Genomic DNA, 24,827 nt, shown 5'->3' on the forward strand with positions numbered 1-24,827 from the left:
GACTGTTGTGGAGTATCACGACAGAATGGAAATCCTCATGTTTGTTTTCTTGTTCAATCCGCACTGATGGCAAATGACTAAGCATGAAGAGTACTCATAGCTGAAGGTCTTTACAGTTCAAGCAAAGGCCTAAAAGAGACCTCCCCCAGATGCTTTCTGGAAAATCATAGGCAGACAAGCTGGCCAAAAAGATTATTCAAAAGCAACAGTAATCTCAGACAGGTCGTATTATTAAACATTTCCTAACAACAATTATATGCTCTTAGCTTTTCAGTTCAGAAAAAGATGTGTGACCTTCTGGGCATGTCACAGCAAAAGAACAATTCCTAAAAAGATCTCCCCATTTACACTGAAGAGCTGAGGCATCATGCTCATTTAATAAATCAACTAGTTCTATGGTTCATTTATTCTTGTACTCACCCTTCAGGCTATTTCATATCTCCCCTTCTTATTCCTCCTCCTCATCCCCAGAGCCTTCCTAAGCTCCCGACCTTCAGTGTTGCAGCCTCATGGAGACCTCTCAGCAGCTCTTTGGTGATAGTTTCTCCTATGGGTGCTTGATAAACATCAAACCCTCCTTTGAATCCTTTAGTAGCAGCTTTCGCCACTCCTTTGATGGCAGCTCCTTCATTGAAATGGATCCTGATTTCTTTTCGATGCGTTGGACAAGTGATGCCCATGACTTCACTCTCAATCTCCTGAGCACCCAATCTCCAGTCTCAGCCCATGCAGACCAGATCTTTTCTAATGGCCACCTTCTGCAACTCCACATCAACACCCCCCCACCTCAGAGTGAAGAAGGCCATGAGTCTTTAGGCTCCAATTTTAGCAGATCTAAATCTCTAGACTCATCAAAAGCACTGCTCTCTCGGAGCAATCGATTCCAGTCGCGGTGTGTCTATGCAGCTCCAAGTAGACCTGCTTCCTCAAACTCTTCGCCTCTCTTCCATTCAGCAGAGAGCACACCAGTTTCGATGAGTTCATGTTCATCCAAGAGTGTTGCTTCAAGAAGTGGCAAGTTTAAGTCATCTTTCTTCAAGAATTGTACGAGATCTCCGAAGAAAATTTTATGGAAGTACTTGTGCTTTCTCATGCCCTTGTATAAGAAGGTGAAGGGGTTGCGCTTGACTTCACCAAAGTCGGTGAGGAGCTGCAGGAATTCAGTTGGAAATTCTCCAAGGATGACTACTGCTTGCTCAAGCATAGAATGGCACTGTGGAAATGCTGACAGCTCAATATATGATGCAATTCTTCACTGCAAAAAATCCATTGTAAGTTCAATAACACAATTAACAATTATAGGTTGTTCTCTCTGTTTTCTTCAAGAAACCCAACAATTATATGCTATTGAAACCAGTATGGAATTTCATTAGTTTTGCTTCTGATTTTTGCTTGTGCTCTAGCAGGGACAGGCTTCATAATGGAGGCAGGAGAGAGGAAACCAGGGGACAAGAAGAATCCTGCAAGGATAGCAATAATATACGATTTCTCTTTTTGGTTTTTTATCTTCTAATGTAAAGTCACAGAAAGCTTTGTAGATGCAGAGCTTTTCAGGAAAGAGAGAAAAAAGGTTTCTTGTATCTGCTTCTTGGGAAAAGTTTAAGTAAAAGGAAGGAAATCTTTTTGATGATTGCTGTTTTATCATCTGAATAACAAATTGCAGGTCGAGCTTGTTATGGTTCAAGGCGTGCCATTTAATGGAAAATTTGAGATTGCTTTAGTTCAAATGCAATTATTGATGTCATTTTAGCCTATATCCTTGACCTGAGCCCCTGCTGAATCAGTTTGTGGGTTTATGGTTTCACTCCGATGTTAATGCCTTTTAATTAAAATGTATCAAACTCATATGAGTTGAGCCCAAGAATTTGAAACGTGCTTTGTCCACAACCTTCTTGTAATCATTTATCTGCAACCTAAAAGAAGACAGAAGCATGTAATACATATATAATCGTTGGGTTAGACAATGTACAAAAACATAGACCTTCTTACTGTTAGTAAAAGCTACTCTTCTTTGTTTTATGCCATCAGTGACTGGCTGAAAAGCCAAACAAGAAAGAGATCATGCTCAACAACGTTAGGAAGCTCGAATCTCTTGGCATCTATCTTGGTCTATGGGGATCCATTGGAAATCCGCATTCACCCTACAAGAAAGAGCTATGCTTTACTAAAGGTATCGGTCATGATGACTGATCAATGTTAATCTAAAAGAAAGATAGAAATACTCCAACAAGAATGATACTATCTCTGTGAAAAGCCAATTTTTGATAACCATACATCATCAAAGTGAACCCTATGGTGCAAGCAGCAAGATTTCTCAGAGATAATAGAGTGAGAAGCAATTGCAGCAACTGTTGCTCGAAATGGAAGCTGTGAAATCATATAGATTTTTTCTTCTTCTTTTTTTCTTTTTTACATAGATCAAAACAAATGCAGGAAATGACAAATTTTACATAATTCAGCCATGAGCAAGGATTTTAACACCATGTTTTGCGTTGGTAATTGATGGCTCTCATCTGCCTACCGGGTCTATAGAGGATGGTCTGAGCAAGAAGTGCAGCTCAATCGCCCGCTTACTCCAACAAATGGCAGTTCCGAAGGACAATGTGAGTCCCACTGAAATGTCGATATACTCAAAACCATATAAAATGTGCTTCCAAACCCAATATTGAGCAAGTGAAAGGATTAAGGAAAGGCAAGTCTCTTACAAACTTCCATGAAGTATTTATTATAATTGGAGGTCTCAAAGAATACGGTAGTGACATGGGCCAAGAAGAAAGCAATGTAAACATCGCTAGCAGTGCTTGGATATTTGGCTCACAGATAGAGGCCGGCAAAAGGGAAGAGTGCTCGGTGTCTGCATTTGTCTCCCTTTGTTCACTTTGTCGGCTTGTTATTCTCCCAAGTAGGTGATAGCACCTCTAGTTTTTTGTGGGCTTCTCCATTAGGCTTCCTTTCAGGGACGAGTGCTCTTCTTGTGATGTGGGGACCCAAGGCCTTGTTTGGTGCAGCCTGTCGGGGGGCCAGAGCTTGTTGTCACTCTTATAGCTAACAAGATAGCAACTCATGTCGTGAATAATGTCATTTTTAATTCTTGAATTTGCTACATTAAACGAAAAGGAAATCATTAAGACAGACATACGTTGAGACGTGTTCCATGAGTTGGTGTGGATGTATAGGATATGCCCAAAATGTTGGTAGGAGAGATCACTCTTATGGGACATGAATGTGATCTTGTTGATTAGACAAGGGAAAGTGGGACCTTATCAGTATGCTAGCTATGGGGTAGCTTAAGGTCATCAAATGGCTATATAATCTTGCCTCTCAGAACACTGGCCATTAATATGTCTGTAACTAATAATTCAGAAAATGAAAATGAATAATAAAGGAAAGACGTTTGGTTATTGATTTTTGTTATGATTGGAGAAGATTTTTTTTTTGGGGGTGGGGGAGGGGGGCATTTGTTCATAGTTCATGTTTTATTTATATGGTTATCTATCTTCTAGGAAGATGGTAACGTTATTATCAATCATTTTTTTGAACGAATAATCTGAGAATTACACAAGTCAAACACCTAAGAAAGTATCCTTCTGGGTTTGATCATGAAACCTCCAAATGAAGGGGTATATTGCCTAATTTACTTGATTACTTTGCAATAGACTGGTATAATAAATTCGAGTTTACCAGAAAAAAGAACCACTTGATGCTCTTTCCTGAACACAATATCCGTATAAAGTTTCCATGCATCGACCCTTTTTTGGATAACATTTTCCATCTGCCAATTATATATCAAAAGCTAATGCAAAAGTTAGTTTATGCAGAAGTTAGTGTTTGCGAACAATATCATACAGGTTCAATAGGCAAAATACTGGTTATACTCAAAAAGCATGCCATATTGAGCCCACAGCGAGGTTCACGACGAAAAATGGAGTCCAATGAGATCAAGATCATCCCAAACAAAGCTCGGACGAAGGAGATACACGTATTTAAAGTCGGCATGGAATCCAAGACGGTGGAGGACCGTCGGCGGCCGGCGGGATGCGGCCTAACACGCGGCAGCGTGCGGGCTGGGCACGGCCCAGCATGCAGGCTCGGCCCAGGCTGAGGTGCGCGGGGCACATGGGCCGGCCCAAGCCCGGGCGCGCAGGACACGGCCCAGGCCTAGGCGCGCGAGCGCATCGCTGGGAACCCATTTAGTCGGTCTATCGTGGATCGGGTGGTCCACGGCCAGGCGCGTGGACCGCATGAGCGTTTTCATGTATTTCACATGATCCACGATACTATTCCGTAGACCGGCATGCGATCGGACGGTCTGAAAGGCTTGCGGTGTTGATCTGACGGTCTATAGCCTTAATTGGGCTTGATTAGGAGTTCTAAATCTAATCTAATTAAGGTTTAAGGCCTATAAATAGGACTGATCAGGGGAACAATGGCGGTGTGGGTCTTGTGGCTTGGTTTTTCACGGGAGAGGACTCGTGATCTCGCATGGAGATGCAGCGAAGACTAAACCCTTGAAGAAAGAGAGAGAGATGCGTACGTCGCTGTGAGAGAAAGAGTAGGAGGCTTCTGGACAGCGGATAGCGATCACTTCAGGAGTTCAGGGGAGTCTTCCAAGAGAGAGATTTTATGAGGGAGAACTTTCTGTGAGAGAAAAATTGGGTATACGAGAGTTGAGGATGAGATCTCCTCTTGTAATATTTTTTTTCTCATAGTGAAGTTTGCATCCCTTTTGGAGGCGAGCCATTTTTCGACTGATCCACGTATTTGATTATTTTCTATTTATTTCTTCTTTCTTCCTGCTGCATCGCGCAGTACCAAAAAGGTTTTGGGAGATGGTATCCTGGCCAGACATCCACCCAACAAGTAGTATCAGAGCGAGGTAGTACAAGAATGCAGATTGCAACGGTGGTGAGCAAAACTGAAGATGGAGAAGAAAGGAACAATCAAGATGGAGATCAATAAGTTTGATAGTAAGAGCAATTTCTCTTTGTGGCAGGCAAAGATGAAGGATGTGCTCATCCAACAAGGGTTGATCGATGCTCTCTTGTGCGACGAGAAGCCGACAACCATGGAGGTGCAGGTTTGGAAATGGCTACAGATACAGACGGTGAGTGCCATCCGCATGTACCTAACGGATGAGGTGGTGATCCATGTACTTAACGAGATTTTTCCGACAGTGCTGTGATTGAAGTTCGAGGAGTTGTATATAGTAAAGTCTTTCACCAATATTTTTTTTCTCTGGAAGCAGTTCTACCAGCTGCGGATGACTGAGGGACAGAGTGTGCAGAAGTATCAAGCCACTTTCAAAAGATCCTCACCGACCTCCTCAGTGTTGGTGAGAATATTGAGGAGAAGACCAGGGTGCTGGTTTTGCTAGTATCGCTTCCACCTTCGTATGAATCTTTGGTGACTGCTCTTCTAGTGAGGAAGAGCACCATCAAGATGGACGAGGTCACCACGGCGATACTCCAAAATGAGATTCTCAAGAGGGAGAACCCGACTTTGAGCTCAGATAGTGGTGGCTCAGTTTTGGTGGCTTCTGAAGGAGCAGAAGACCGTAGACGGAGCGACAAGAGATCGCGATGAAGGCAGTCCAAGTCCAGGAGGGACTTAAGTAAAATCAAGTGTTACCGATGTGAGAAGTTGGGGCATCTAGCTAGAGATTGCTCTCAACTCAAAAATCAGACGATGGCTGCTGTGGCGACGGTCAGCAGTGATTCAGATGGAGATGTCCTAGAGATATCTGATGAGGTATCTACTTCTTCGCAGCAGTAGATATTAGATTCTGCATGCACCTATCATGTATGTTGCAGAGAGGAGCAGTTTGACTCTCTGGAGAACAGTGAGGATACTATATATCTGCCAGATGGATCGAGCTGTGCGATCAAAGGCATTGGGACGGTTAGCTAGAGGACACATAATGGTGCAGTGAGGAGATTGGGGGAGATCCGATACATATCCGATTTCAGATAAAATCTTATCTCACTGAGCAGATTGGATTCGAGAGGCTACAGGACGGTAGCCGGTGGAGGAATCCTGAGAATGCTATGCGGCGATAGGATTATGCTGAAGGGAAAGAAGAGGAGCAGAGGACATTATTTTCTAACAGGAAGCCTAGTGTGAGGTGGAGCTTTAGGAGCCAGATGAAACTCGGAGCCAGATGGAGGTAGATCGGGCACGAGACAGGAGACTTGGGAGGATGAGAAGTGACGTCGCAAGGTGAGATTCCTATTGCCGCAGGATGATATCCTGAGCAAGTCTCAAGTCAGGAGGAGCACAGCATTCGATGAAGATGGGATCGAGCGGTCTGGCTCGACTCCCATGTTTGTCCATCCATGATCAGCAGACGATTGCCCAGAGCATGGGGGCAAAAAAATCCAGAAGCTTTCGGAGTTAGGAGGAGGCCGAATATTGAGTCGAGATGAAGATTGTTAGTATTTGATACCTCGATATTTGATCTATATTGAGCCCACAACGAGGTTCACAATGAAAAATAGAGTCCAACGAGATCAAGATCACCCCAAACGGAGCTCGGACGGAGGAGATACACGTATTTGAAGTCAGCACAAAATTCGAAATGGTGGAGGACCACCGGCGGTCGGTGGCACGGCCACGCGCAGTAGCACGCAGGGTGCGGCCCAACGTGCGAGCCCGGCCCAGGCCTAAGCATGTGGGGCATGCAGGCCGCAGCCTAGGCCCAGCACGCCGCTGGGAACCCATTTGGCCGGTCTACCGTGGATCGGGTGGTCCACAGCCAAGTGCATGGACCGCGTGGGTGTTTTCCATGTATTTCGCGTGGTCCACGATACTATTTCATAGACCGATGCACGATCGGATAGCCTGAGAGGCTTGCGGTGTTGATTTTACGGTCCGTAGTCTTAATTAGGCTTGATTAGGAGTTCTAAACCTAATTTAATTAAGGTTTAAGTCCTATAAATAGGACTGATCAGGGGAACAGTGGCGGTGTGGATCTTGTGGCTTGGTTTTTTACGAGAGAGGACCCGTGATCTCGCGTAGAGGTGCAGCGGAGACTAAACCCTTGAAGAAAGAGAGAGAGACATGTACGATGCTATGAGAGGAGTAGGAAGCTTCTGGACAGCGGACAGCGGTCACTTCAGGGGTTCAGAGGGGTCTTCCAAGAGAGAGAGCTTTTGTGAGGGAGAACTTTCTGTGAGAGAAAAATTGGGTGTACAAGGGTTGAGAGTGAGATCTCCTCTTGTAATATTTTTTTTCTCATAGTGAAGTTTGCATGCCTCATGGAGACGAGCTCTTTTTTGGTTGATCCACATATTTGATTATTTTCTGTTTATTTCTTCTTTCTTTCTGCTGCATCACGCAGTACCGAAAAGATCTTGAGAGGTGATGTCCTGGCCAAACATCTATCTAACAGTCATGATACTATATCATGGGTTGCTAAACCCCAAATATTATAGAATATAATATATATTGAGAGACCTCTTCAAATATTAATCTTGAAATTTATGAGGCATCTAGATTGGTTGATGACCTCATCCTATTCCAAGATGAAATCAAGTGAAGTTAAGATTTTGATAATTATAATGTTCCAATCAACATGAACTCAAAAGGTGAGATAGAGGAACTTGCTTTAGAATTTACCTATCAAAGAATCGCTAATCCTAAGATTGCATTTGGTGCATCACCAGATAATCTTAAAAGGTAATCTAGATTATCCACAATCTGAATAGATTGTCAGTAATGTTGATTATTGTATTTGGTACGCGCAGATAATATTACAGTAAAATTACTGAGAATCTCAATTGATATGTTTGGTATGACAATCAGATTACTAGTAATGTAATATCAAATTTCTAAAATATCCTTAAATTAAATTATTAATTTAGTATTTTAAACTATTTATTAAATTTTTTAATGATAAAAATTATTTTAATACTTATTATTATTTTTATTACTTTTATTTTTATTTATTTTTATTTTTTTCTCCTTCCTTCTCCTTCCTCCACATGCCACACCCCGACACCTCCATCCCCCCTCCCCCCCCGCTGCACCTCACTCGTAGTGCCTCCGACACCGCCCCCTTACTGTCCGTGCCTCTACCCACCCTCTCGCACCACCCTCTAGCCCCCCAACAAACCAGCACCCCACACCCCACATAGCCGTCTCCATCGCCGCCCTCACCTAGCTGTGCCGCCGTGCTCACCCACCCCATCGGTTCCTTGCACTCCACCCCCTGCAACCTCCCACCCAAAATGGAGGCTCATCTTGAGAAGATGGAGCTTAGATTGAGAGCCAATTGACTTTAGTCCAAGTAGGAGATTGTTAGATGTATGTCTTAGAAGTCAATTATTAGCTGACATATTTTTATTTATGGCTTGGATTAAATCAAGAAAGTATTTCTTGGTTAAGAACTCTTGAAAAGAATTTATGAAACTATGTGGGCTAATTTGTGCATTCAATATGGTCTCATATGATGGGATGCCTAGAGTAGAGTGTGGCTTTGGGTGAATAATGGGTGGCACCCCATTTATTTGGTCCAACTATATTATGGCTAGAAATTTTAATATGATTAGAATGAGGAATCCTAATTTGATTAGGACATCCTTATGTTGTCTATATAAAGGACCCTAGCCCTTTAGTTGTCATATAATCTCCCATCCTCTTACTTTTCTGCCATCCTTCACTGGGCCCATGCCTCCCTCCTCTTCCTCTCTCTAGCCCACATCTCATCTCTCTCTAGGCATCCTCCCTTGGAGCCATAGAGAGGGTGGGCGGCATTTAAAGGAGTGGTTCCAATTGTTGGTGCCACTCGCTTTGTTTATTGTTCTCTTTGTTCTCAAGTTTGTTGAAAGTTAGTTACAACCACTTCTTGATTATTTTTATTCTTTTTGATTAGTTGAAAGATCAAAAAAAATTCTTGATTTCTTTAAGAATTAAGAAAGAAAGATCAAAAGGGTTCATAAAGGGTTTATTCCAATCCAAGCTTGGTTCAAGCCTATTTAGGCTTTGGTTCAGGCAAGCAGGATCCAAGAGAAAATAATTGAGGTCGGCTCAGTGAATATCCGTAGAGGCAAGATGCTTGTGCTACTGATTCAAAATCTGTCCAAGTCCAGATCTAAGGATTGAATTGGATTTAACTTCAATTACATATTTGAAGCAAAGAAAAAATGATTCAGGTATGTGAATTGATTACAGGCTTTCGTTTGTTCTTCCTAAAATCAATTTATATTAATTTCAGCATATGAACTAGATCCATAGGTGCTTTCATATGATGAATGTATGCTTAGATTAAAAATATTTTAATCTAATTTTTTTGCTGCATTTTGAATTTAAAAAAATTTTGAAATCCATATGTACTAGCACCTATAGAAATTCCAACACCCCGCACCCCACCCCCCGCAGCCCCCCATCCATTGCACCTTCGGAATTGCACCTCAGCCCTCCGACAACCTGCATTGCCCTGGCCACCGCACCTCGACCCTCGACCGCCCGTGCTGCCTTGTCACTGCATCCTCATCGCCGCCTCATCCAGCTCACACCCCATCGCCGCCTCATCCAGCTCCGCTGCCCACCGATACGAGCACCCCCGACTCAGGGAGGAAGCAGCAAAGGAGGTTGAGGAGGAGGCCATCGGAGAGGAGGATGATGGAGCTAAAGTAAAGTCCACCTGTTTCCTCCCTCATTCTTCCTCTTTTCAATCAACCCTCCAATGGCTAGAATCCGACAAAGGATCGTTGGAAATAGACCACCAAAATCGAGCCCCCTTATTTTTTCCTCTATTGTTCGTCCGGCCAGCATCCTCATCGGCCTTGTTATCCATCGAGTGACCGTCCGCCCTTCACCCGGATTCCCATGGCCGGTGGCCTCATCGGCCACAGCCACCATCGGGCCATCTGCCCTTTCCATGGAGCAGGCACGAGGAGGATGGTTTTGTCCAAATATTTTATTTTAGATTACTAAATATTTGATAATTTAGATAACCACCCTTCTCTTAGGTAATCCGGATTACCTCCTGAGAGGTAATCTGGATTGCCTTAAACGTACCAAATGCAGTAATCTAGTGGAGTCCCTTTAAATTGTCAACAATCTGAACAGATTGTCAGCTACCAAATGCAACCTAAGAAACATCAACTCTAGAAAAAGAGGTGCTGATCAAAGTCAATCAAGTTCCTTTGACGAAGCATCAGAGATTGCACTCCGATCAAGCGATATGAAGTGGTCTTAGTTATTGGGCATTTGACTCATCGATTATGCTTTACAGGTTAGACAGGCCATTTGAGTTTGACTTCCCCCTTTGGTCCTTAGGTTGAGTTGGGCTGCTTCATCCGAGTATGCAACTGATCGTTCCCTTCTTTATAATTTTTTTAATTAAACAAATGATAATGTTTCGATAAAGTTTGTTTAAATTTGAATTCTAGTGAGAATGTGACTTGAAAGATCCTATATATGGATCCTCACATAATTGACATGTAGTCAGCCTCAAAGAACCTATATTGCAGTATCTTCTAGATCCAGCTCTAATACCATTTGTAACAGTGTAGTATCTTATCCAAAAGATTAGTTGAAAGATATTATTTAAGTTCTTTGGTCCTATACAAATATTTAAGATTTTCTTAGCAAATAATCGATGTGGGAATAAATACACATCTGTATGGATCCTCACATATACCTCTATTTAAGCCCTGGCATTCTCATCGGGCTAAAGGTTCATATCCGTATATCTATTTATAAATACCACGATAGATCTGTGGTCAAATCTAATGAACTCATACTACAGTATCTCCTAATCCATGTAGATTATGGGTTAGGTCGGTTCTAATACTATTTATAGCAACTCAAGATCTCATCCAAAAAGACTAGTCGAAAGATCTTATTTGAATTCTTTGATCCTGTATAAATACTCAAGATATTTTCAATGAATAACTAATATGAAATTAAACATATATTTATATGAATCCTTACAACTTTATTCTCTCTCTTGCTCTTTTTCTTCTTCTTTACTCCTTCATTTTTCAAATTGGGATAGGGGGCATTGCCTTTTTTTAGCATTATTTAAAGAAGTTGTGATGACTCTTGGGCCAGGTTTTGCTACATTGCGAAGCAAGAAATGGACTAACTGGTTTGCAGCTGTTACATAGAGTCACGGACTAACAACTCAATGTTTGCCAGATCAGACAATGAATCTTAGCCTCTAGTTTTTTCAAGATTTTGCTTTTTATCTTTCTTTCATTTCTTTACTGTAACTAATTTCTTCCGATGAGTTGTTCTCTATGGCTTCTTAAAGAATTCATAGGATTTGAAGGTTGATGAAAGTTTGACATTTAGGGACTAGGGTTTTTACGATGCAGGTTTTTTTTTTTTTTTTTGGTACAAGCAGATGTTCATATCGATCTAGAATGAGTACATCCTAAAAAATTAAAAAATAAAATATTGCAAAGCTCAGAGGCAGATCTGATCTTGACGTCGAGTCCATCATCGATAAACTCACCACATAGAGGCGACCCAATCAACGGTACTGTTCGCCTCCCAAAGCAATAAATCACGAAGCAGTCCGAATATCCTAAGGAGCGGATGAGCCTCCGACTATATTGTGTCGCTCCAAATCCAACCTATCACAGTGGCAGAGTCTCCCTCAATAATGATCTTCTCTATTGCAGTTTTTACTAGATATAGACAATACCAACCCAAATGGTGCGAAGCTTAACTCTTGAGACGGAAGGCTCAAAGAGATGTAATCCCTCTTCGTCAGTAATTTAGCACCAGATTTTTGGATGACAAAGCCAATACCATCTCTGCCATCTCTAATGCTATTGTTGAAGTTTATCTTGACACACCCTGAAGGAGGTGCAGGGATTTGAGTCCGCTCCCTTCAAAGGAAACTACCAGTTACTTCCTTCACCAACAAAATCCAAGGGTTTCTATCTTCTTTGTTTCCTTTTGTTTCATTCCATTCTTTATTCTTTTCCTTTTCTCTTTAAGCGACATCACGACAAATGAGATCTTCAAAATTCTCTAATGCCATCCTCCAGACCTTGAACGAGAATTTTTCTGTTTCCATACAAAGCAAACTTACCAACTGGTGTTCTACACCACCGCAGAAGACGGATAGAGATTTCTCTAGAGCTGGTAAATTTTACGCGCTTCCCTGAAATCATCTGACAATTTTTATTTTTAAAATTCTTGAGATCAAAGTCAGATAAGAGGACTTGTGCTTGTAACTTGAGAAATATAACTTTAAAGCATCTTCATATTTTACTTGGTGATTTTTATATTGTATAACAATCCTTCGAATCTTTTTGCGCTCTACGCTAGGGAATGTAAAGTCATCCTGGTCTCATAATACTTTGTGGAGGTGAGTTTCTTTTGTTTTCTTTATTACTTTTACCATTCTTTGCCTTTCTATTTGTTTGCTGCCAACATGTTATCAGTTTTAATAAGAGAGGAGAGTACTTTTAGTCCCATGTTGGTGTAGATCAAGAGGAACTTTAATTTAAATGAGAAAGAAATCATTCTTTTCTATATGAAATGCTTTTTGGATTAGAATTTAGAGGAATAAAATCATGAGATTCCTGGATCAGAATGGACAGTATTAATGTTATCCATCCATCCATCCATTAATTCATTCATCCATTTATTGGTCGGTCTAAATGCGACCTGAATTTTGGTTCTATTTTGGTTGCTATGTACAAAATTTCTAAGCAGATGACATGACATTGGGAAACTTGACACGCGCTGCCATCTAAAGATTAGTCCTTACCTCGTGAACCATAGTAAAGTGATCATCTAATATTTAATCCTGTAGAGCAAGGAAGAAAGGTCTGTTTCATATGCACGCATGCAGGCAAAAGCACATCGCAAGTCACGGGTTTTTCTGCCTCCATATCGGTAACAAACATCAACGTTGTACACAAATTAACATGGACTACTTGCTCACTTCGAAATATTGTACATGAGGCTTCTACATGACCTACCCCAGATCACCAAACCAATACCGAGGGCCGAAGGATGACACGATCACCCATAGCGCCAGGTTTTAGACAACCTGGGAAAGAACGCTGCTGCACCATCCTCATCTGTTTGCAGCGTCGAATGAGCTATCAGCGCCCTCACAAACAAAAGAAGGATTCAAAGCAAATTGCTAATTCGTTTGACAAACCCAACGGCGTCCTTACGCAGTTAAGAGTGGGCCAAGACACCTAACATCAAATGAATGCAGTAAAATAGCCATCCCTCTTTTTTTTTTTTTCTTTTTTTTTTGAGGGGGGTGGAGAGAGGGAGAATATTATAAATGTTCATATAATATAAATATGAATACAATCCAAAAATCAAAAAAAAAAAATTCCAAAAATCAAACGGTAAAATATCAAGATCCAACCAACCATCCCCTCTAGAGTGATCGGCAACAAAACTCCCCACCCAATCTTGATAAACGTATCTAATATCCACGAAAGCACACCCAGCCAACAAATAACGAATGGCGTAGATAAGAAGGCTAGAGATGGTGGTTCCCTCACCTATGGATCAGCAGCCAAACAAACAGAAGCCAATCAGCCAGGCAGCACCAAAAGGCATACAAGCTCAAAGACCACACACCAACACAGCCCAAGCCCCTCAAAATCAGAACCAACCCAGTGACTTTAAATCAAGTCAAGGGTGTGGAAACATCATGAAAGTCAAACTTGTCTTCTAGACTCTGCATGGAATCTTACTGCTTTCAGCAATATGGTGGAAGAAGACCTATACCAAAGCAGGTGAAGATTAAGTCTCACATAGCTATAACTGCAATACACACCATCACCTCAGTACTCTGGAGGGCTGCTCACTGCAGTCGTATCCTGACCAGAAGTCCATTTTGAAGAAAGGTGAATTAGGCATCATCCATTTGCAAATCATAAGGTTTGACAAATGTAAATCTACAATCAATCAAATTAGATCATTTTGTTTTCCAAATTTCTGTTTTCTGTTGCAAAGATAATGTAAAAAGAAACTAGGAGCAGAGATTTCCTGCTTCACGCATAAACAACATGTTCAGTTTCTGAGTTTTCTGACCCATGGTACACATTCAAACAACAATGATGATGATTTCTAAATTTGTCAAATATTATGCATCGAGTTGTAATGGTGTTATTTCATAGATTTCTGCTGCCGAAGTGGAAGTGTGTCATCATCCCCTCCTGAAACTTCCGAAGCACTACCGGATGGCTTGGCACCAACAGATATCAAGTTTCTAAACCAAGTACCCTGGAACCTAGGGGAGCTTCCGTTTGAATTGTTAGGAGACTCTGGTGTGGCAGGTGAATTTGAATTTGAAGCCAGACCAGCCATGAATCTGTATGCCACTTTGCTGGCAGTCACAATTTCTGTCTTTGCTTGCCTTAGCTGTAAACATAGAAACAAGAGCACCATAATATACCATACCAAGTACAAAGAATGATGACAAACATTCAAAAATAAATACAGCAAGTGGCATTGGAATGTAATAAAAAAAATGACATCAAAAATCCATCAAGGGATTCGTCATCTTCTAAGACCACATGTTTGTGCACAATGAGAATGAGATGACATTAATCTTAATTCCTTTAATGGTTGCACTAGCAACAAGTTTAATTGTCATGACTGAAGCAATTGTTGCCAAAAACATGATTCCCATTTGGCATTTGGTAATATTTCCTGTATGTCCTCATAGGCTGACAGCGGACTCCATGGTTAAACTATGGTATATCTAAATCAACACAAATTAGCAAGATGTATAGTTTAGTTTTATATCAAAACATGAATGAATCTTCAGGAAATCCAGGAAGCAGAGTCAGCTAGGCTGTGTTGGATAAGTAAGGTGAATAAGCCTCAGTTATACATGAAATACAGTTTAGTGTTTATAACTATTCATCTAATGTTTCACAAATCAGGAGCATTGAAATGAACAGCAATGCACCGAATAAAGCTACTAGTCTAACGGTGCTCATCAAGTATGCTATGCCAATGTCTTTTAATAGACTCATTTTATTCTTGTACAACTTCTAGCTATGCCAATCATATATTCAGCTGTAATAGCTTCATGATCATATATTTTGAATTATTCTTTTGACACAAATTGGAGAGGATATAATCATTCATGCATGCTCAGGAACTTCATAATCACTATCTCACATTTTTAAAGTTAAAAACATCATCTCAAAAATCAATAAGAGGAAGGAAACCTGGTCGAGAATAAAGAATATCAAACCAACCATCATATACTAGGATATACACATTATAGTTGATTAGCAATTTTAAGAAAGCTCAGAGAGAGAGAGAGAGAGAGAGAGTACTGTTGCAAAAAACATGATGGACCATCAAGTATTCCAAATCATCAAGATGAAGCATTTAGATTGGCCAACATGATCTATAAAATTTAAAAAAATGTGCAACACAATTGAGCAAAACTGTGTTCTAAGGAAGAGTTTTGCACCCGCAATGCTGTATTTCCTGCAACAACGACAGCAGCATCTCCAACACTGGCAAAGCGGTTGACCCAACCTGCAATGTTATAAACTATGAAAACATGATCTACAGAATATTCTAGCCACTAGAAGTTGTATGTAATTATAATTTATCACCATTAAGTATCATAAAACTAAAGAGAATTCAAGCGTTAAGATCATTGTTCACTATAAATGCCAGATGTAGAAGAACAGACTACGAAAGCATATGAAGAAAAGCATATGGTCGATAAGCACAGCTACTAGTACCACCACCAAGAACAACATCAGTTCAGGAAACTCAGTTCCAGCTTTTACAAACTTAAAATAAAATTGCATTTGTAAAACTGCATGCACAATACATCACATTTGTATGAAACCTACAAGACCATCTGGTTAATCAAGGAAATATACAATTATACCCATTTGTATGAATTAATGAGATAGAAGTCCACTCAGAAAACCATGCACGTGCCTCATATCATGAAGCTGCAACAGAAGGCAGTTAAAGAGTAATATGGGTAAAAGATACCAAACAGACAAGATGACCTACCACCACAAAGTCAAAAAATAGAGTAAGGATCTAGAAATGATTTAAAACATTAATAAATTCAACAAAGATTAACAAGCTTACTTAAAGCTCTACAACAGAAAAATGCAAGTATCACATAAAAATAACTGGAGAAGTCATGAACTAATGAGAGAAAGAAGGCCAAGTAATGGGCCAATCAATATTTGTTAGCACCATAAAGGAGATCCATATAAGTGTAATTGTACATAACTAACTATGGTTAGCAAAATTAGATGAGGAGCAATATAACAAATAAAAAGGATTTCCCGATGATAGAATTAAAAAATTAGTCAGACTAAAGGCAGAGCACAAAATGAAACAGTGGACAGTATATTTTGGGTTCAACCAAGCATCCAGAATACTAGAATAATAAATTCCTATTTAAGTTTTATTTGCTTCCTTGATTTGGCATACAGAAACTAAACAAAAACCTAAAAATATTATGGAAATAATGAGGTGAAGATGCATCTTTAGAGTGCTATATAATTACTGAATACAATAGAGACTGGAAAAAAGTATTATTGTGAAACCAGAATAATACTGTTGTTCAGATTAGGTAATTGGAAAGAGTAGTGGGCACATCAATACAGTGCACAGCAAAATCAAAGGCATCATGGTAGCTGCATTGTGAAACTAAGAAGTTAAAGGTTCACTAGAAGATAAGAAATAGCATCAACACCAATCAATAAAGATAGTCAAGTACTTTGAGCCGTGGATTAGATTCCTGGTCCTTACTGTACTGTACCTAGGATATGTCTTGTGCTCACAGGTTATTTTTATCTTAATAAAGAGGTATCAACATCCCGAGCGCTAAGCTGCATGCCGCCTAGGCAGGTATTATTTATGCCAGATAGGAGCTGTGGGTAGAAAGAATTTTCATTGAAAGAGATTCTGCTACCATCATTGGTTGAATCTAGGGCAACACGAAGTAGTTGGAGGCACATCCACTACTCCGTGATATCCAAACTGCTCTTTGTCACTCTGCTGCGGTATCGATTTAGCATGTTTATCGGGAGGCGAACAGCATGGTAAATTGGATTGCATCCTTTTTGGTGAAGCGCTCCAGAGATTGGATCTAGAGACAAGGGGACTCTTGCCTGCCGGCCTTGCGGGACATTTTCTGTCTTGATTTTATGGGCTGCTTTTATATCAGAGTGTTATGGCCGCCCACTTGTACCAAAAAAAAGAGTATCTACAGCACTATATGCCGATCCAATTTCATACAAGCTTGCAACCTAGTTTTCCCCTTTTAACTAATGCCCAGCCATCTCAAATAACCTTTTCTTTTTTAAAAGTGGTCCAGATTTCTTCCATTTCTTTGGTTCTTTTAAGGATTTAAGGACAGATCTACAAATAAGATGTGATAATGACACAAAATCATTATTCTGCATGGAATGAAAAGGCAGAATCAAGGTAACTCGTTTTTCTTCATATACATATGCAAACCCATTTTTACTTACTATGACCTTCTTTTTGTTCAAGGTGGTCCAGAGTTCTTTCATTTCTTTAGCTTTCTTTAAAGATTTAAGGACCAATCTACCAATCAGATGTGATAATGATGCAAAATCGTCACTCTCCATGGAAAGAAAAGCTAGAAATCAAGGTAACCTGTTTTTCCTATGCATGCGTTAGCAGTTCATGTTTTTCAATCTAAATTCAGCTCAAGTTAAACAATTAAAGAAACTAAACATATAAGGGACAACATGCCTTGCACCTTTTAGGTCTCATTGGAAACATTCTAAGGATGTGAAGGCTATTAGGAAGGGCCTCCAAATGGTTCAGATTGGGAATAGAACCATGTACAACATTCACACGAGCATCTAATTCCCATTCACTTAAGTTTGTCATAATGTTTATCTATTATCATAAGCTTAATTTACACGACTGGTAGCAGTAGATAGACTATGGCCTACACATGCCCAGTGAATATGCATGCAATTATTGCTTAGTTGCCAAAAAGGGGAACTGGTGCAGTTGTGGGCATGAGAAATGATATTTTAAAAATAATTGGAGTAAGAAATTGCTTAGGAAGCAGGTGCAGATTCGTAGAAGATTCCTACGACTAAGGCCTATCATGACTACAACTGTTATACAGAGGATAAGCTAAGATGGCAAGAGATGAAGTCTGTAAATTAGCACCTTTTTTTTTTGGTTTGGGGGGAGGGGGTGAATAAACATTGAGAAATGATAAATTAAAAAAACCTAGAGAATAAATGTATACTGAAATGCAGCTAAAATAAGAAAAAGAAAATATGAACTTAGAAGAACCACAAAAAAGGACATGCATACCACTGTTCAATGCATGGAAATAAATACAATTTGCTCCATGTGATCTTGAATAATATGTTGCTTATATTAGAGTATTCTGGTAGCATTAAAAAATTACCCTTAAGAATTCTGCAAATTAAGATGACAGCCATACTACAAAAAGGTTATTGACAAGGATGCTAACACATTTTTGTAAATAGTTAACAACATTTGAAAATTGACTGGATTTGTACAAGAGCATCCAGATTAATTTTATACATGAGCCACCAACCTTAGTTGCACAAATCAAGAAGTGGAACAAGGAGAAAAAAGGGTGGAAATGAGAACCATCCATTTCGAAAATGTTTAGCAATTGGAGTGCCTCAAAGACATCTAAATGACTTTTACATGATTGTATGCTTTAGAAGATATTCATAATGTCCACTAATTGCATCAATCTAAAATGTGTAGCCAATGGAGAAGATTTTGACAATGAAATTGGTACCATTTCCTCAAGAATTTACATAAAATTGAGAACTGATCATTAAAAAAAAAAGCACTTCAATATTGATTGATAATTATCTTTTCTATATTTTTTGTGTAAAACTGAGAACACATCCTGTGTAAAGTCAAAACCTGCATTACGTCATTAAAACTAAAAATTTGGGAGAGCACTTGTTGCATAAGCAATAGGTATTTAAAGCATATGTTTCTTGTAGGCATTCTAAGCCTTGTTTGAGAGAGCGAGCCTTGATGCCATCGTAAGGTTGCTCCATGGTGACTTGAATATCATGAGTTGGATACATGAAAACAACCTCTCCACATGTGGAGGTAAGACTACATACATTTGACCCTCCCTGGACTCTGCATGCACTAGAACACCCTTTTTATTCTAAGCCTTGTTTGTCACATTCAACAATTTAGATTTCATTTTCAAAACCCCATTTTTGAGTTTGGCAGTGGACGTAAAGTCTTTTCCACCCTACATGTATTATGACCATTCCCATAAATGCAACTACAAATGGATAAAACTACCAATTAAAGCACAATCCAATTAAAAAAGCTATAAACTGGAAATAGTTTGTAATAGAAGTATGAAAAGTGAATCCTAAATTGATTAGTTTATCAGCAAATCAAACAGAAATAGAGCATTGAAATAGATACATACTTATATTGTCATAGTCTAGGTCTAACAAGATAGAAAATTGAATCAAGTAATTGACACCAATACATAAAAATTGGTTAAGGCTGCATTAGGCATCTTGTCACTTTTCTTTTTAAAAAGTATTAGACATATAAATTCTACCTCTTTTCCCTTTTTTTCAGATTTTTGACAACAGAAAATATATTTGGTTCACTTTTTTTTTTTATATAATGAGGGTTGGCAATGAGCGAGAGGAGCGGGTGGGGCCGGCAATGAGAGAGAGAGGAGCATAGGGCCAGCGATGTGGTCAAGGACAAGGGAGAGCTTGATGTCAGGTGGAGAGGCAATCAAGGGAGTGACAGAGAGAAAGGGAGTGGGGATGGGGCCAATAACATGGCTAGGAATGAGGGATAGGTCGGCATTGGGCTGACAGATGGTCACAGGGCTGGGGGAGCCGATGTGGTTGGGCAGTGACGACAAGACTAAGGGTGAGATCGGGTGGAAGAAGAGGGGTCAGGAGAAGAAGGGTAAAAACCCACTTTTAAAAAAATGGAAGTGAAAATTTTCTTTACTCTAAAACGGGTTTCTGAGCAAAATCTTGAATGGCAAATCACTTTTTTCCAAAAATAATGGAAGCATTTTAAGAAAAACCAAAACAGAAATAGGGTAGCCAAACATATTTTCTGCATCAGATTTCATGTTTCTGTTTCAAAAAAAAAACAATAAAACAATACCTAACAAAGCCTAAAACTTTTTTTCCCCATTTATAATTGTTAAGTAAATTTCAGTATATTTATTCTTATTACTTCATAAAAATATGGGACATTTATAAAGCAATTTACAACATAGTAAATAGCTCTATGTGCTTTACTAATAAATAATGAAAAATGTCATATGAGCTAAGATTTCACATAGCTTTCTGTTTTACAAATTTTTAATCATATGACATGTTAAAATCATCATTTTTAATAATAAAATCTTATGATACTTATATAATTCTGTAGTAGCATGTCTTATTTTGAGTTTCAACCCTTTCGATAAGCCCCCAAAACAAACAAACATCACAAATTTTTAAAATAAGAATTTTGAACCTTGGTTCAAATGGTAGAAGCTCACATGAAAATGAGGAGTTTAAAGCCAGATTACGTAAAGAAACAGAAAGAACTCATTGCTAATCCTTCTGAAGATAAAACAAGAAAAAGGAGAGAAAAAATTTAGAATTAAATCATCTTTTGATCTATACCTATGTCCAGAAAGTAGCGGAATATAAACACAAAACAAGCTATGCAACTTATATTGGGAACAGAAAAGTTATAACAGAACCACCTACATTAATTAACCCTCACAGGGAGCAGTAATGATGCAATACAAACAGAAGGTTTACATAGATAGCCATACTAAAACCATGAATTAGGTCCTGAATCTGCAGGCAGGATTCATGAAACTCAAACATCTGAGTAAAGCATATGCAATAGTACATTTCTGAACAAAGTAACTCAGAAAAGAGTAATGTCCTTACACTGGATTACAAAACAACAAAAAAGTGATATGTTACCTGGAAGTTTTGGTACACCCAGTCTTTCACAGAAAGCATCGCAAAAGTGGTTGCAGTTTTTCGACAGGAGGTCATATGAGTCTCCAGGCCACTCTCGGCTAAGTTCCCTCAATATTTGACTTACTTTCAAGATCGAACAGTTTGTCTCTCCCAGAAGGATACGCTCACGATAGGTATACATAGGATTTTTACTCGGTGGACAACTAAAAACTCCAGTACCATTTTCACAAAACCCAAATGACCATTCTTCTTCTCCATATACCTGTCAAAACAGATACCAATAGAGCTAAAGCATTAATATCAAAAGTCAGAACATCTGTATTTACTCTTACTTTATGAAGTCATATTCAATGGGATATCAAAACGTCCATCTGACCATATATCCTTGTTAGTGGGAACCATGTCAGGATTTTCTGACAGACTGTCAAATTTTGATAATATTAACAGGCATAATCTGGAGTAGCAAGTGTCTTTTTTTTGTTTTTCTTCCAATTAGAAGACTTTCTTGCTGGCACATTTTTAAAAGTATCCAAGTAGGACAGGTCAAAATTTGGAAAATGAAAAAAATGATATTCAAATATATTCTAAACAATGAAATTTCAAATAAGGATTAAATCCTAAGTGTATGATAAATTGTACATGAGGAAGAAAATAAACTTTTGATAAATTATTAAATTGCATGAATTATTAGACTAAATTTTAAAATAAAAACCTTGGACCAGGATGAAATAAATTGCTGTCAAAGATTGACAGCTATGCACTTTAAACAGAGAGGTAAAAACATAAGTTCATTTTAGATTCAAGGTAATGAAAAATAGTTATAACGACATGTTAAGGACAAAGTAAACACTTCATGAGTTGTTTATAAAGGAAACAGACCAAACATGAAGGTGCACGAAGTTTGTCAGTTCCTACCCAACAGGTGCAGCATAACCTTGAAGATTCATGTGGTTGTCATACAAGTGATTGGCAAATAGATTCCAATCAGATGAATTTCCTCTTATCCTATATGAATTCAGGTAAAATAAATAAATGGTATCTTTAGAAATTCAACAATATTAGAAATAAGACAAGCTTTCTCTTATACTATCCTCGTTATTAATTCTAAGAAATGTAGCAATGTTCTGGTGGCAAACAGGGATCCAAATGTTGCTAAGCTGGGCATAAAGAGCTAACAAATGTTTTCAGCTATCTGAAGAAATCTTTTCTTTCAATTTCGAGATGGTATGCAAATGAATTTGATTTATGATCAAATTTTTCAAAAAGAAGACTGGAAGGAGAATGGTCAAATGATGACCCAGGGCAGTGACGCAAACAAGGATTCCTATTGGAACTATAAAACTTGTCAACTTGCTGATAAACAAGTCAGCTGCCGTTCTGTAGACATATTTTTTTGAGCTAGACATGTCCATTTGAGGCATATGTGCACTCACTTTGAGAATGATTTCTCTACAAGAACTTTCTTCTGAAATTTAGATGGTTTAGTAATTCTGATGGTTAAAACTGCATAAAGTTTCAGTACTAAAATATAGTTGATTTGGAATCAAATTAACAAAGCATTTTACTTCTTTTCTATTGAATTGAGGTATAGACAGCATCCTTTGAGTTTGCAAGTGTCTGACAAGTGCTATAACTGATTTATGAGTTGTTTAACAATGTGTTTCTTCGATCGCTGTAGAAATTTATCTTCTGATGGTGCATCCCATGAAGCCTTAAGGGTTCCCTACACTCTTGCTTGCATCATTTTTTTGGTGATAGATTGTACATGAGATCATGGACCTTCCTAGGCATGAGCATTAAACCGTGTGAATTATTCTATGGATTCTTATGCTGTGAACTAGCTATATGAAACCAGATCATTAAAGTGTGAGCTTCGATTTTTGAACGCATCATAGAAACAACAGAGGCTTATCTTAATGCACCAGAAAAATGTCATATCCAGAAGCAATGGTCGGTAAATTCTTGATTCTATAGCTAAATGATTGATTTGACTGCTTTATTTTGTTTTCCTAAAAAAAAGGACATGGAGGACTGAAGAGGGGGGGGGGGGGGGGGACCTTCTCTCTCTTAGCCTCCCTCCCTTTTGGTCATTGGCATGTCTCTGCCAGAATGTTTGTCATAATTGCAGATGTTGTATTGCTGTCTTAGAAAAGGTCTCTGCTCCAGCTGAGCATAGCAAAGGTAATCATTTACAGCATGCTGATTCACAGAGGGATAAATTCAGGTTGATAATCAATATTAGTTGTACAATGTCCCCCAAATTTTACTAGGTCATATACTGGTGAGCTATGACAATGGAAAACCAGCAAAATAGTGTAAAATCAAATAGAACATACTAACATATATGCCGCCACATGGTGAGAAAATGTTTCAACCATATTCGTTGTGAACTAGGTGCACTATTAACAAACTTCAAATGCACAACCTATTAATTTCTGACCTATACTCTATAATAATTCTATCTCTTTTCCAAGATCACCAATCCTCACAATGTGCATGCCACCAAAATTTCTTGCGATTACCCATACTCATTCTCTCCTTTAATGTAACCACCAAAACTCACGTTAGTATAGTACCTGTCCTTTAATAATATCTCGTATTCATTCCGCCCTTCAAGCAATATATCGCAAAACTCAAAAAAAATCGCTTCCGAGTTCAAAAGATTGCCCTAACAGAACGGCAAGTATTAGTACTAGTGCAATTTCAATTCTACAAGAAATAACTAGAGGAAAGACTTCCTCTCACTGCATCATAGGGGCTTCTTCTAGACCAGTAAAAAGAAATAATTGGACAATATTTACCTCAGCCCGCAGCAAATACAGCATCCTGGTGTCAATCAACCCCAATTCTAATGAAAGCAAGTTTGGGAAACCAGAAAACCAAACCCTAGATCTCAACCCCGCTAACTAAAACCCTCCAGATTTCTTGATTAAAAGAATTCCAGGTGAAAAAAAAAAGGGGCAAAGAGAGGAGGAGCACCTGAACGGCGCTGTGGAAGATGCCGCCGAGGCCGATGCGGTCCTTGAAGACCCGGTTGATCTGAAGGATGGTGTTGTTGGTCTTCTCGGATTCGCTGTTGGTCACGTCGTACACGTGCAGTATCACCTCCTTCATCCTCCTTCTCACTCCTCTCTCTCTCTCCCCCCACTCTTTAATTTGCTTCTACTTCTTACTTTCTTGAATACTTCTCTCCCTTACCCCTCTTAATGCTCGGTGCAAGAAGAGCAATGAAGGGGGAGTTCAAGAAAGTGTGGATTGTAAGGACTACTATACCATCCGGACAGAGACGACAGTATTGGATGAGAACAAGAACTCGCCTCCGCCGGAGCCTCTACCTCTACCTCCACCTCCGGCAATCACCCCAAACGCCGCCGCGGTTCCCCACTTCTTACGTTCTCCGATTTCTTTTCCGATTTTTATGTTCTTCGCGAAAGCAATTGCCGATTTTTTATCTTCCGTTCCGCAAGCGGATGAACTACAATGATTAAAACCTTTCACGTTGTGTTATGCTGCCTCGCGGAAGAGTTTACTGTTATGTTGTTTCACGGGTGGGAGTCAAATATGCCGGCGTTGCTTAATGTCCGTTTTTTTCCGCCGTCGAAGGTCAATGCGAGTATGTCGACTGCGACCGCGAGAGGCTCGCGAAGGGATTCGCCCGCAAAGCAAAAAAAAGTTGTGGGTGGTAACCGTTTAAACCGTTTAACTTATTTCAACATGTTGTCCAGCTACATTACTTATTTAATAAAATAATCAAATTTGGAATTAATTTTTAATCTGTTGGTAAGCTGGCATTTAGCAGTATCCCTTGCTTTAAGCCTTCAACAGTCCCTATGACAACACATGTGAGCCTGCACGTGCTCGATGCTGCTAATTGAGTCG

General features: G+C 39.3%; 2 protein-coding genes across 3 annotated transcripts; one reads left to right on the forward strand and one right to left on the reverse strand.

The window, feature by feature from the left end:
- Nucleotides 1-249: 249 nt before the first annotated feature.
- Nucleotides 250-1,762, forward strand: LOC105054216 (probable membrane-associated kinase regulator 6). Of its 2 annotated transcripts, none has more exons than XM_019853715.3 (2): nt 250-1,271; nt 1,404-1,762. In XM_019853715.3, exons 1-2 carry the CDS (start codon nt 510-512, stop codon nt 1,419-1,421), a joined length of 780 nt encoding a protein of 259 aa, XP_019709274.2. In that variant the 5' UTR covers nt 250-509; the 3' UTR covers nt 1,422-1,762. The 2 variants fall into 2 exon arrangements, with proteins under 2 accessions (XP_019709274.2, XP_010933986.2); XM_010935684.4 differs by having other exon boundaries at nt 251-1,271; nt 1,407-1,758.
- A 12,108-nt stretch (nt 1,763-13,870) lies between these two features.
- Nucleotides 13,871-24,409, reverse strand: LOC105054215 (uncharacterized). The gene is made up of 4 exons (XM_010935682.4): nt 23,928-24,409; nt 20,949-21,210; nt 15,422-15,489; nt 13,871-14,352 (listed from the first exon to the last, which is right to left on the reverse strand). Exons 1-4 carry the CDS (start codon nt 24,060-24,062, stop codon nt 14,098-14,100), a joined length of 720 nt encoding a protein of 239 aa, XP_010933984.1. The 5' UTR covers nt 24,063-24,409; the 3' UTR covers nt 13,871-14,097.
- Between the last annotated feature and the right edge of the window lie 418 nt (nt 24,410-24,827).

Source organism: Elaeis guineensis, chromosome 11, assembly GCF_000442705.2.
Source record: "Elaeis guineensis isolate ETL-2024a chromosome 11, EG11, whole genome shotgun sequence".
Lineage (NCBI taxonomy): Eukaryota > Viridiplantae > Streptophyta > Magnoliopsida > Arecales > Arecaceae > Elaeis > Elaeis guineensis.

Bases quoted from the DNA above. Each gene is read 5' to 3' on its own strand.
- LOC105054216 (XM_019853715.3), top strand. From the start codon at position 510: ATGGAGACCTCTCAGCAGCTCTTTGGTGATAGTTTCTCCTATGGGTGC.
- LOC105054215 (XM_010935682.4), bottom strand. From the start codon at position 24,062: ATGAAGGAGGTGATACTGCACGTGTACGACGTGACCAACAGCGAATCC. The intron at 15,490-20,948 runs GTAACATATCAC...ATAACATTGCAG, and splicing joins GGGTGTACCAAAACTTCCAG to GTTGGGTCAACCGCTTTGCC. The intron at 14,353-15,421 runs GTGCAAAACTCT...CTATGTTTACAG, and splicing joins CAGGAAATACAGCATTGCGG to CTAAGGCAAGCAAAGACAGA.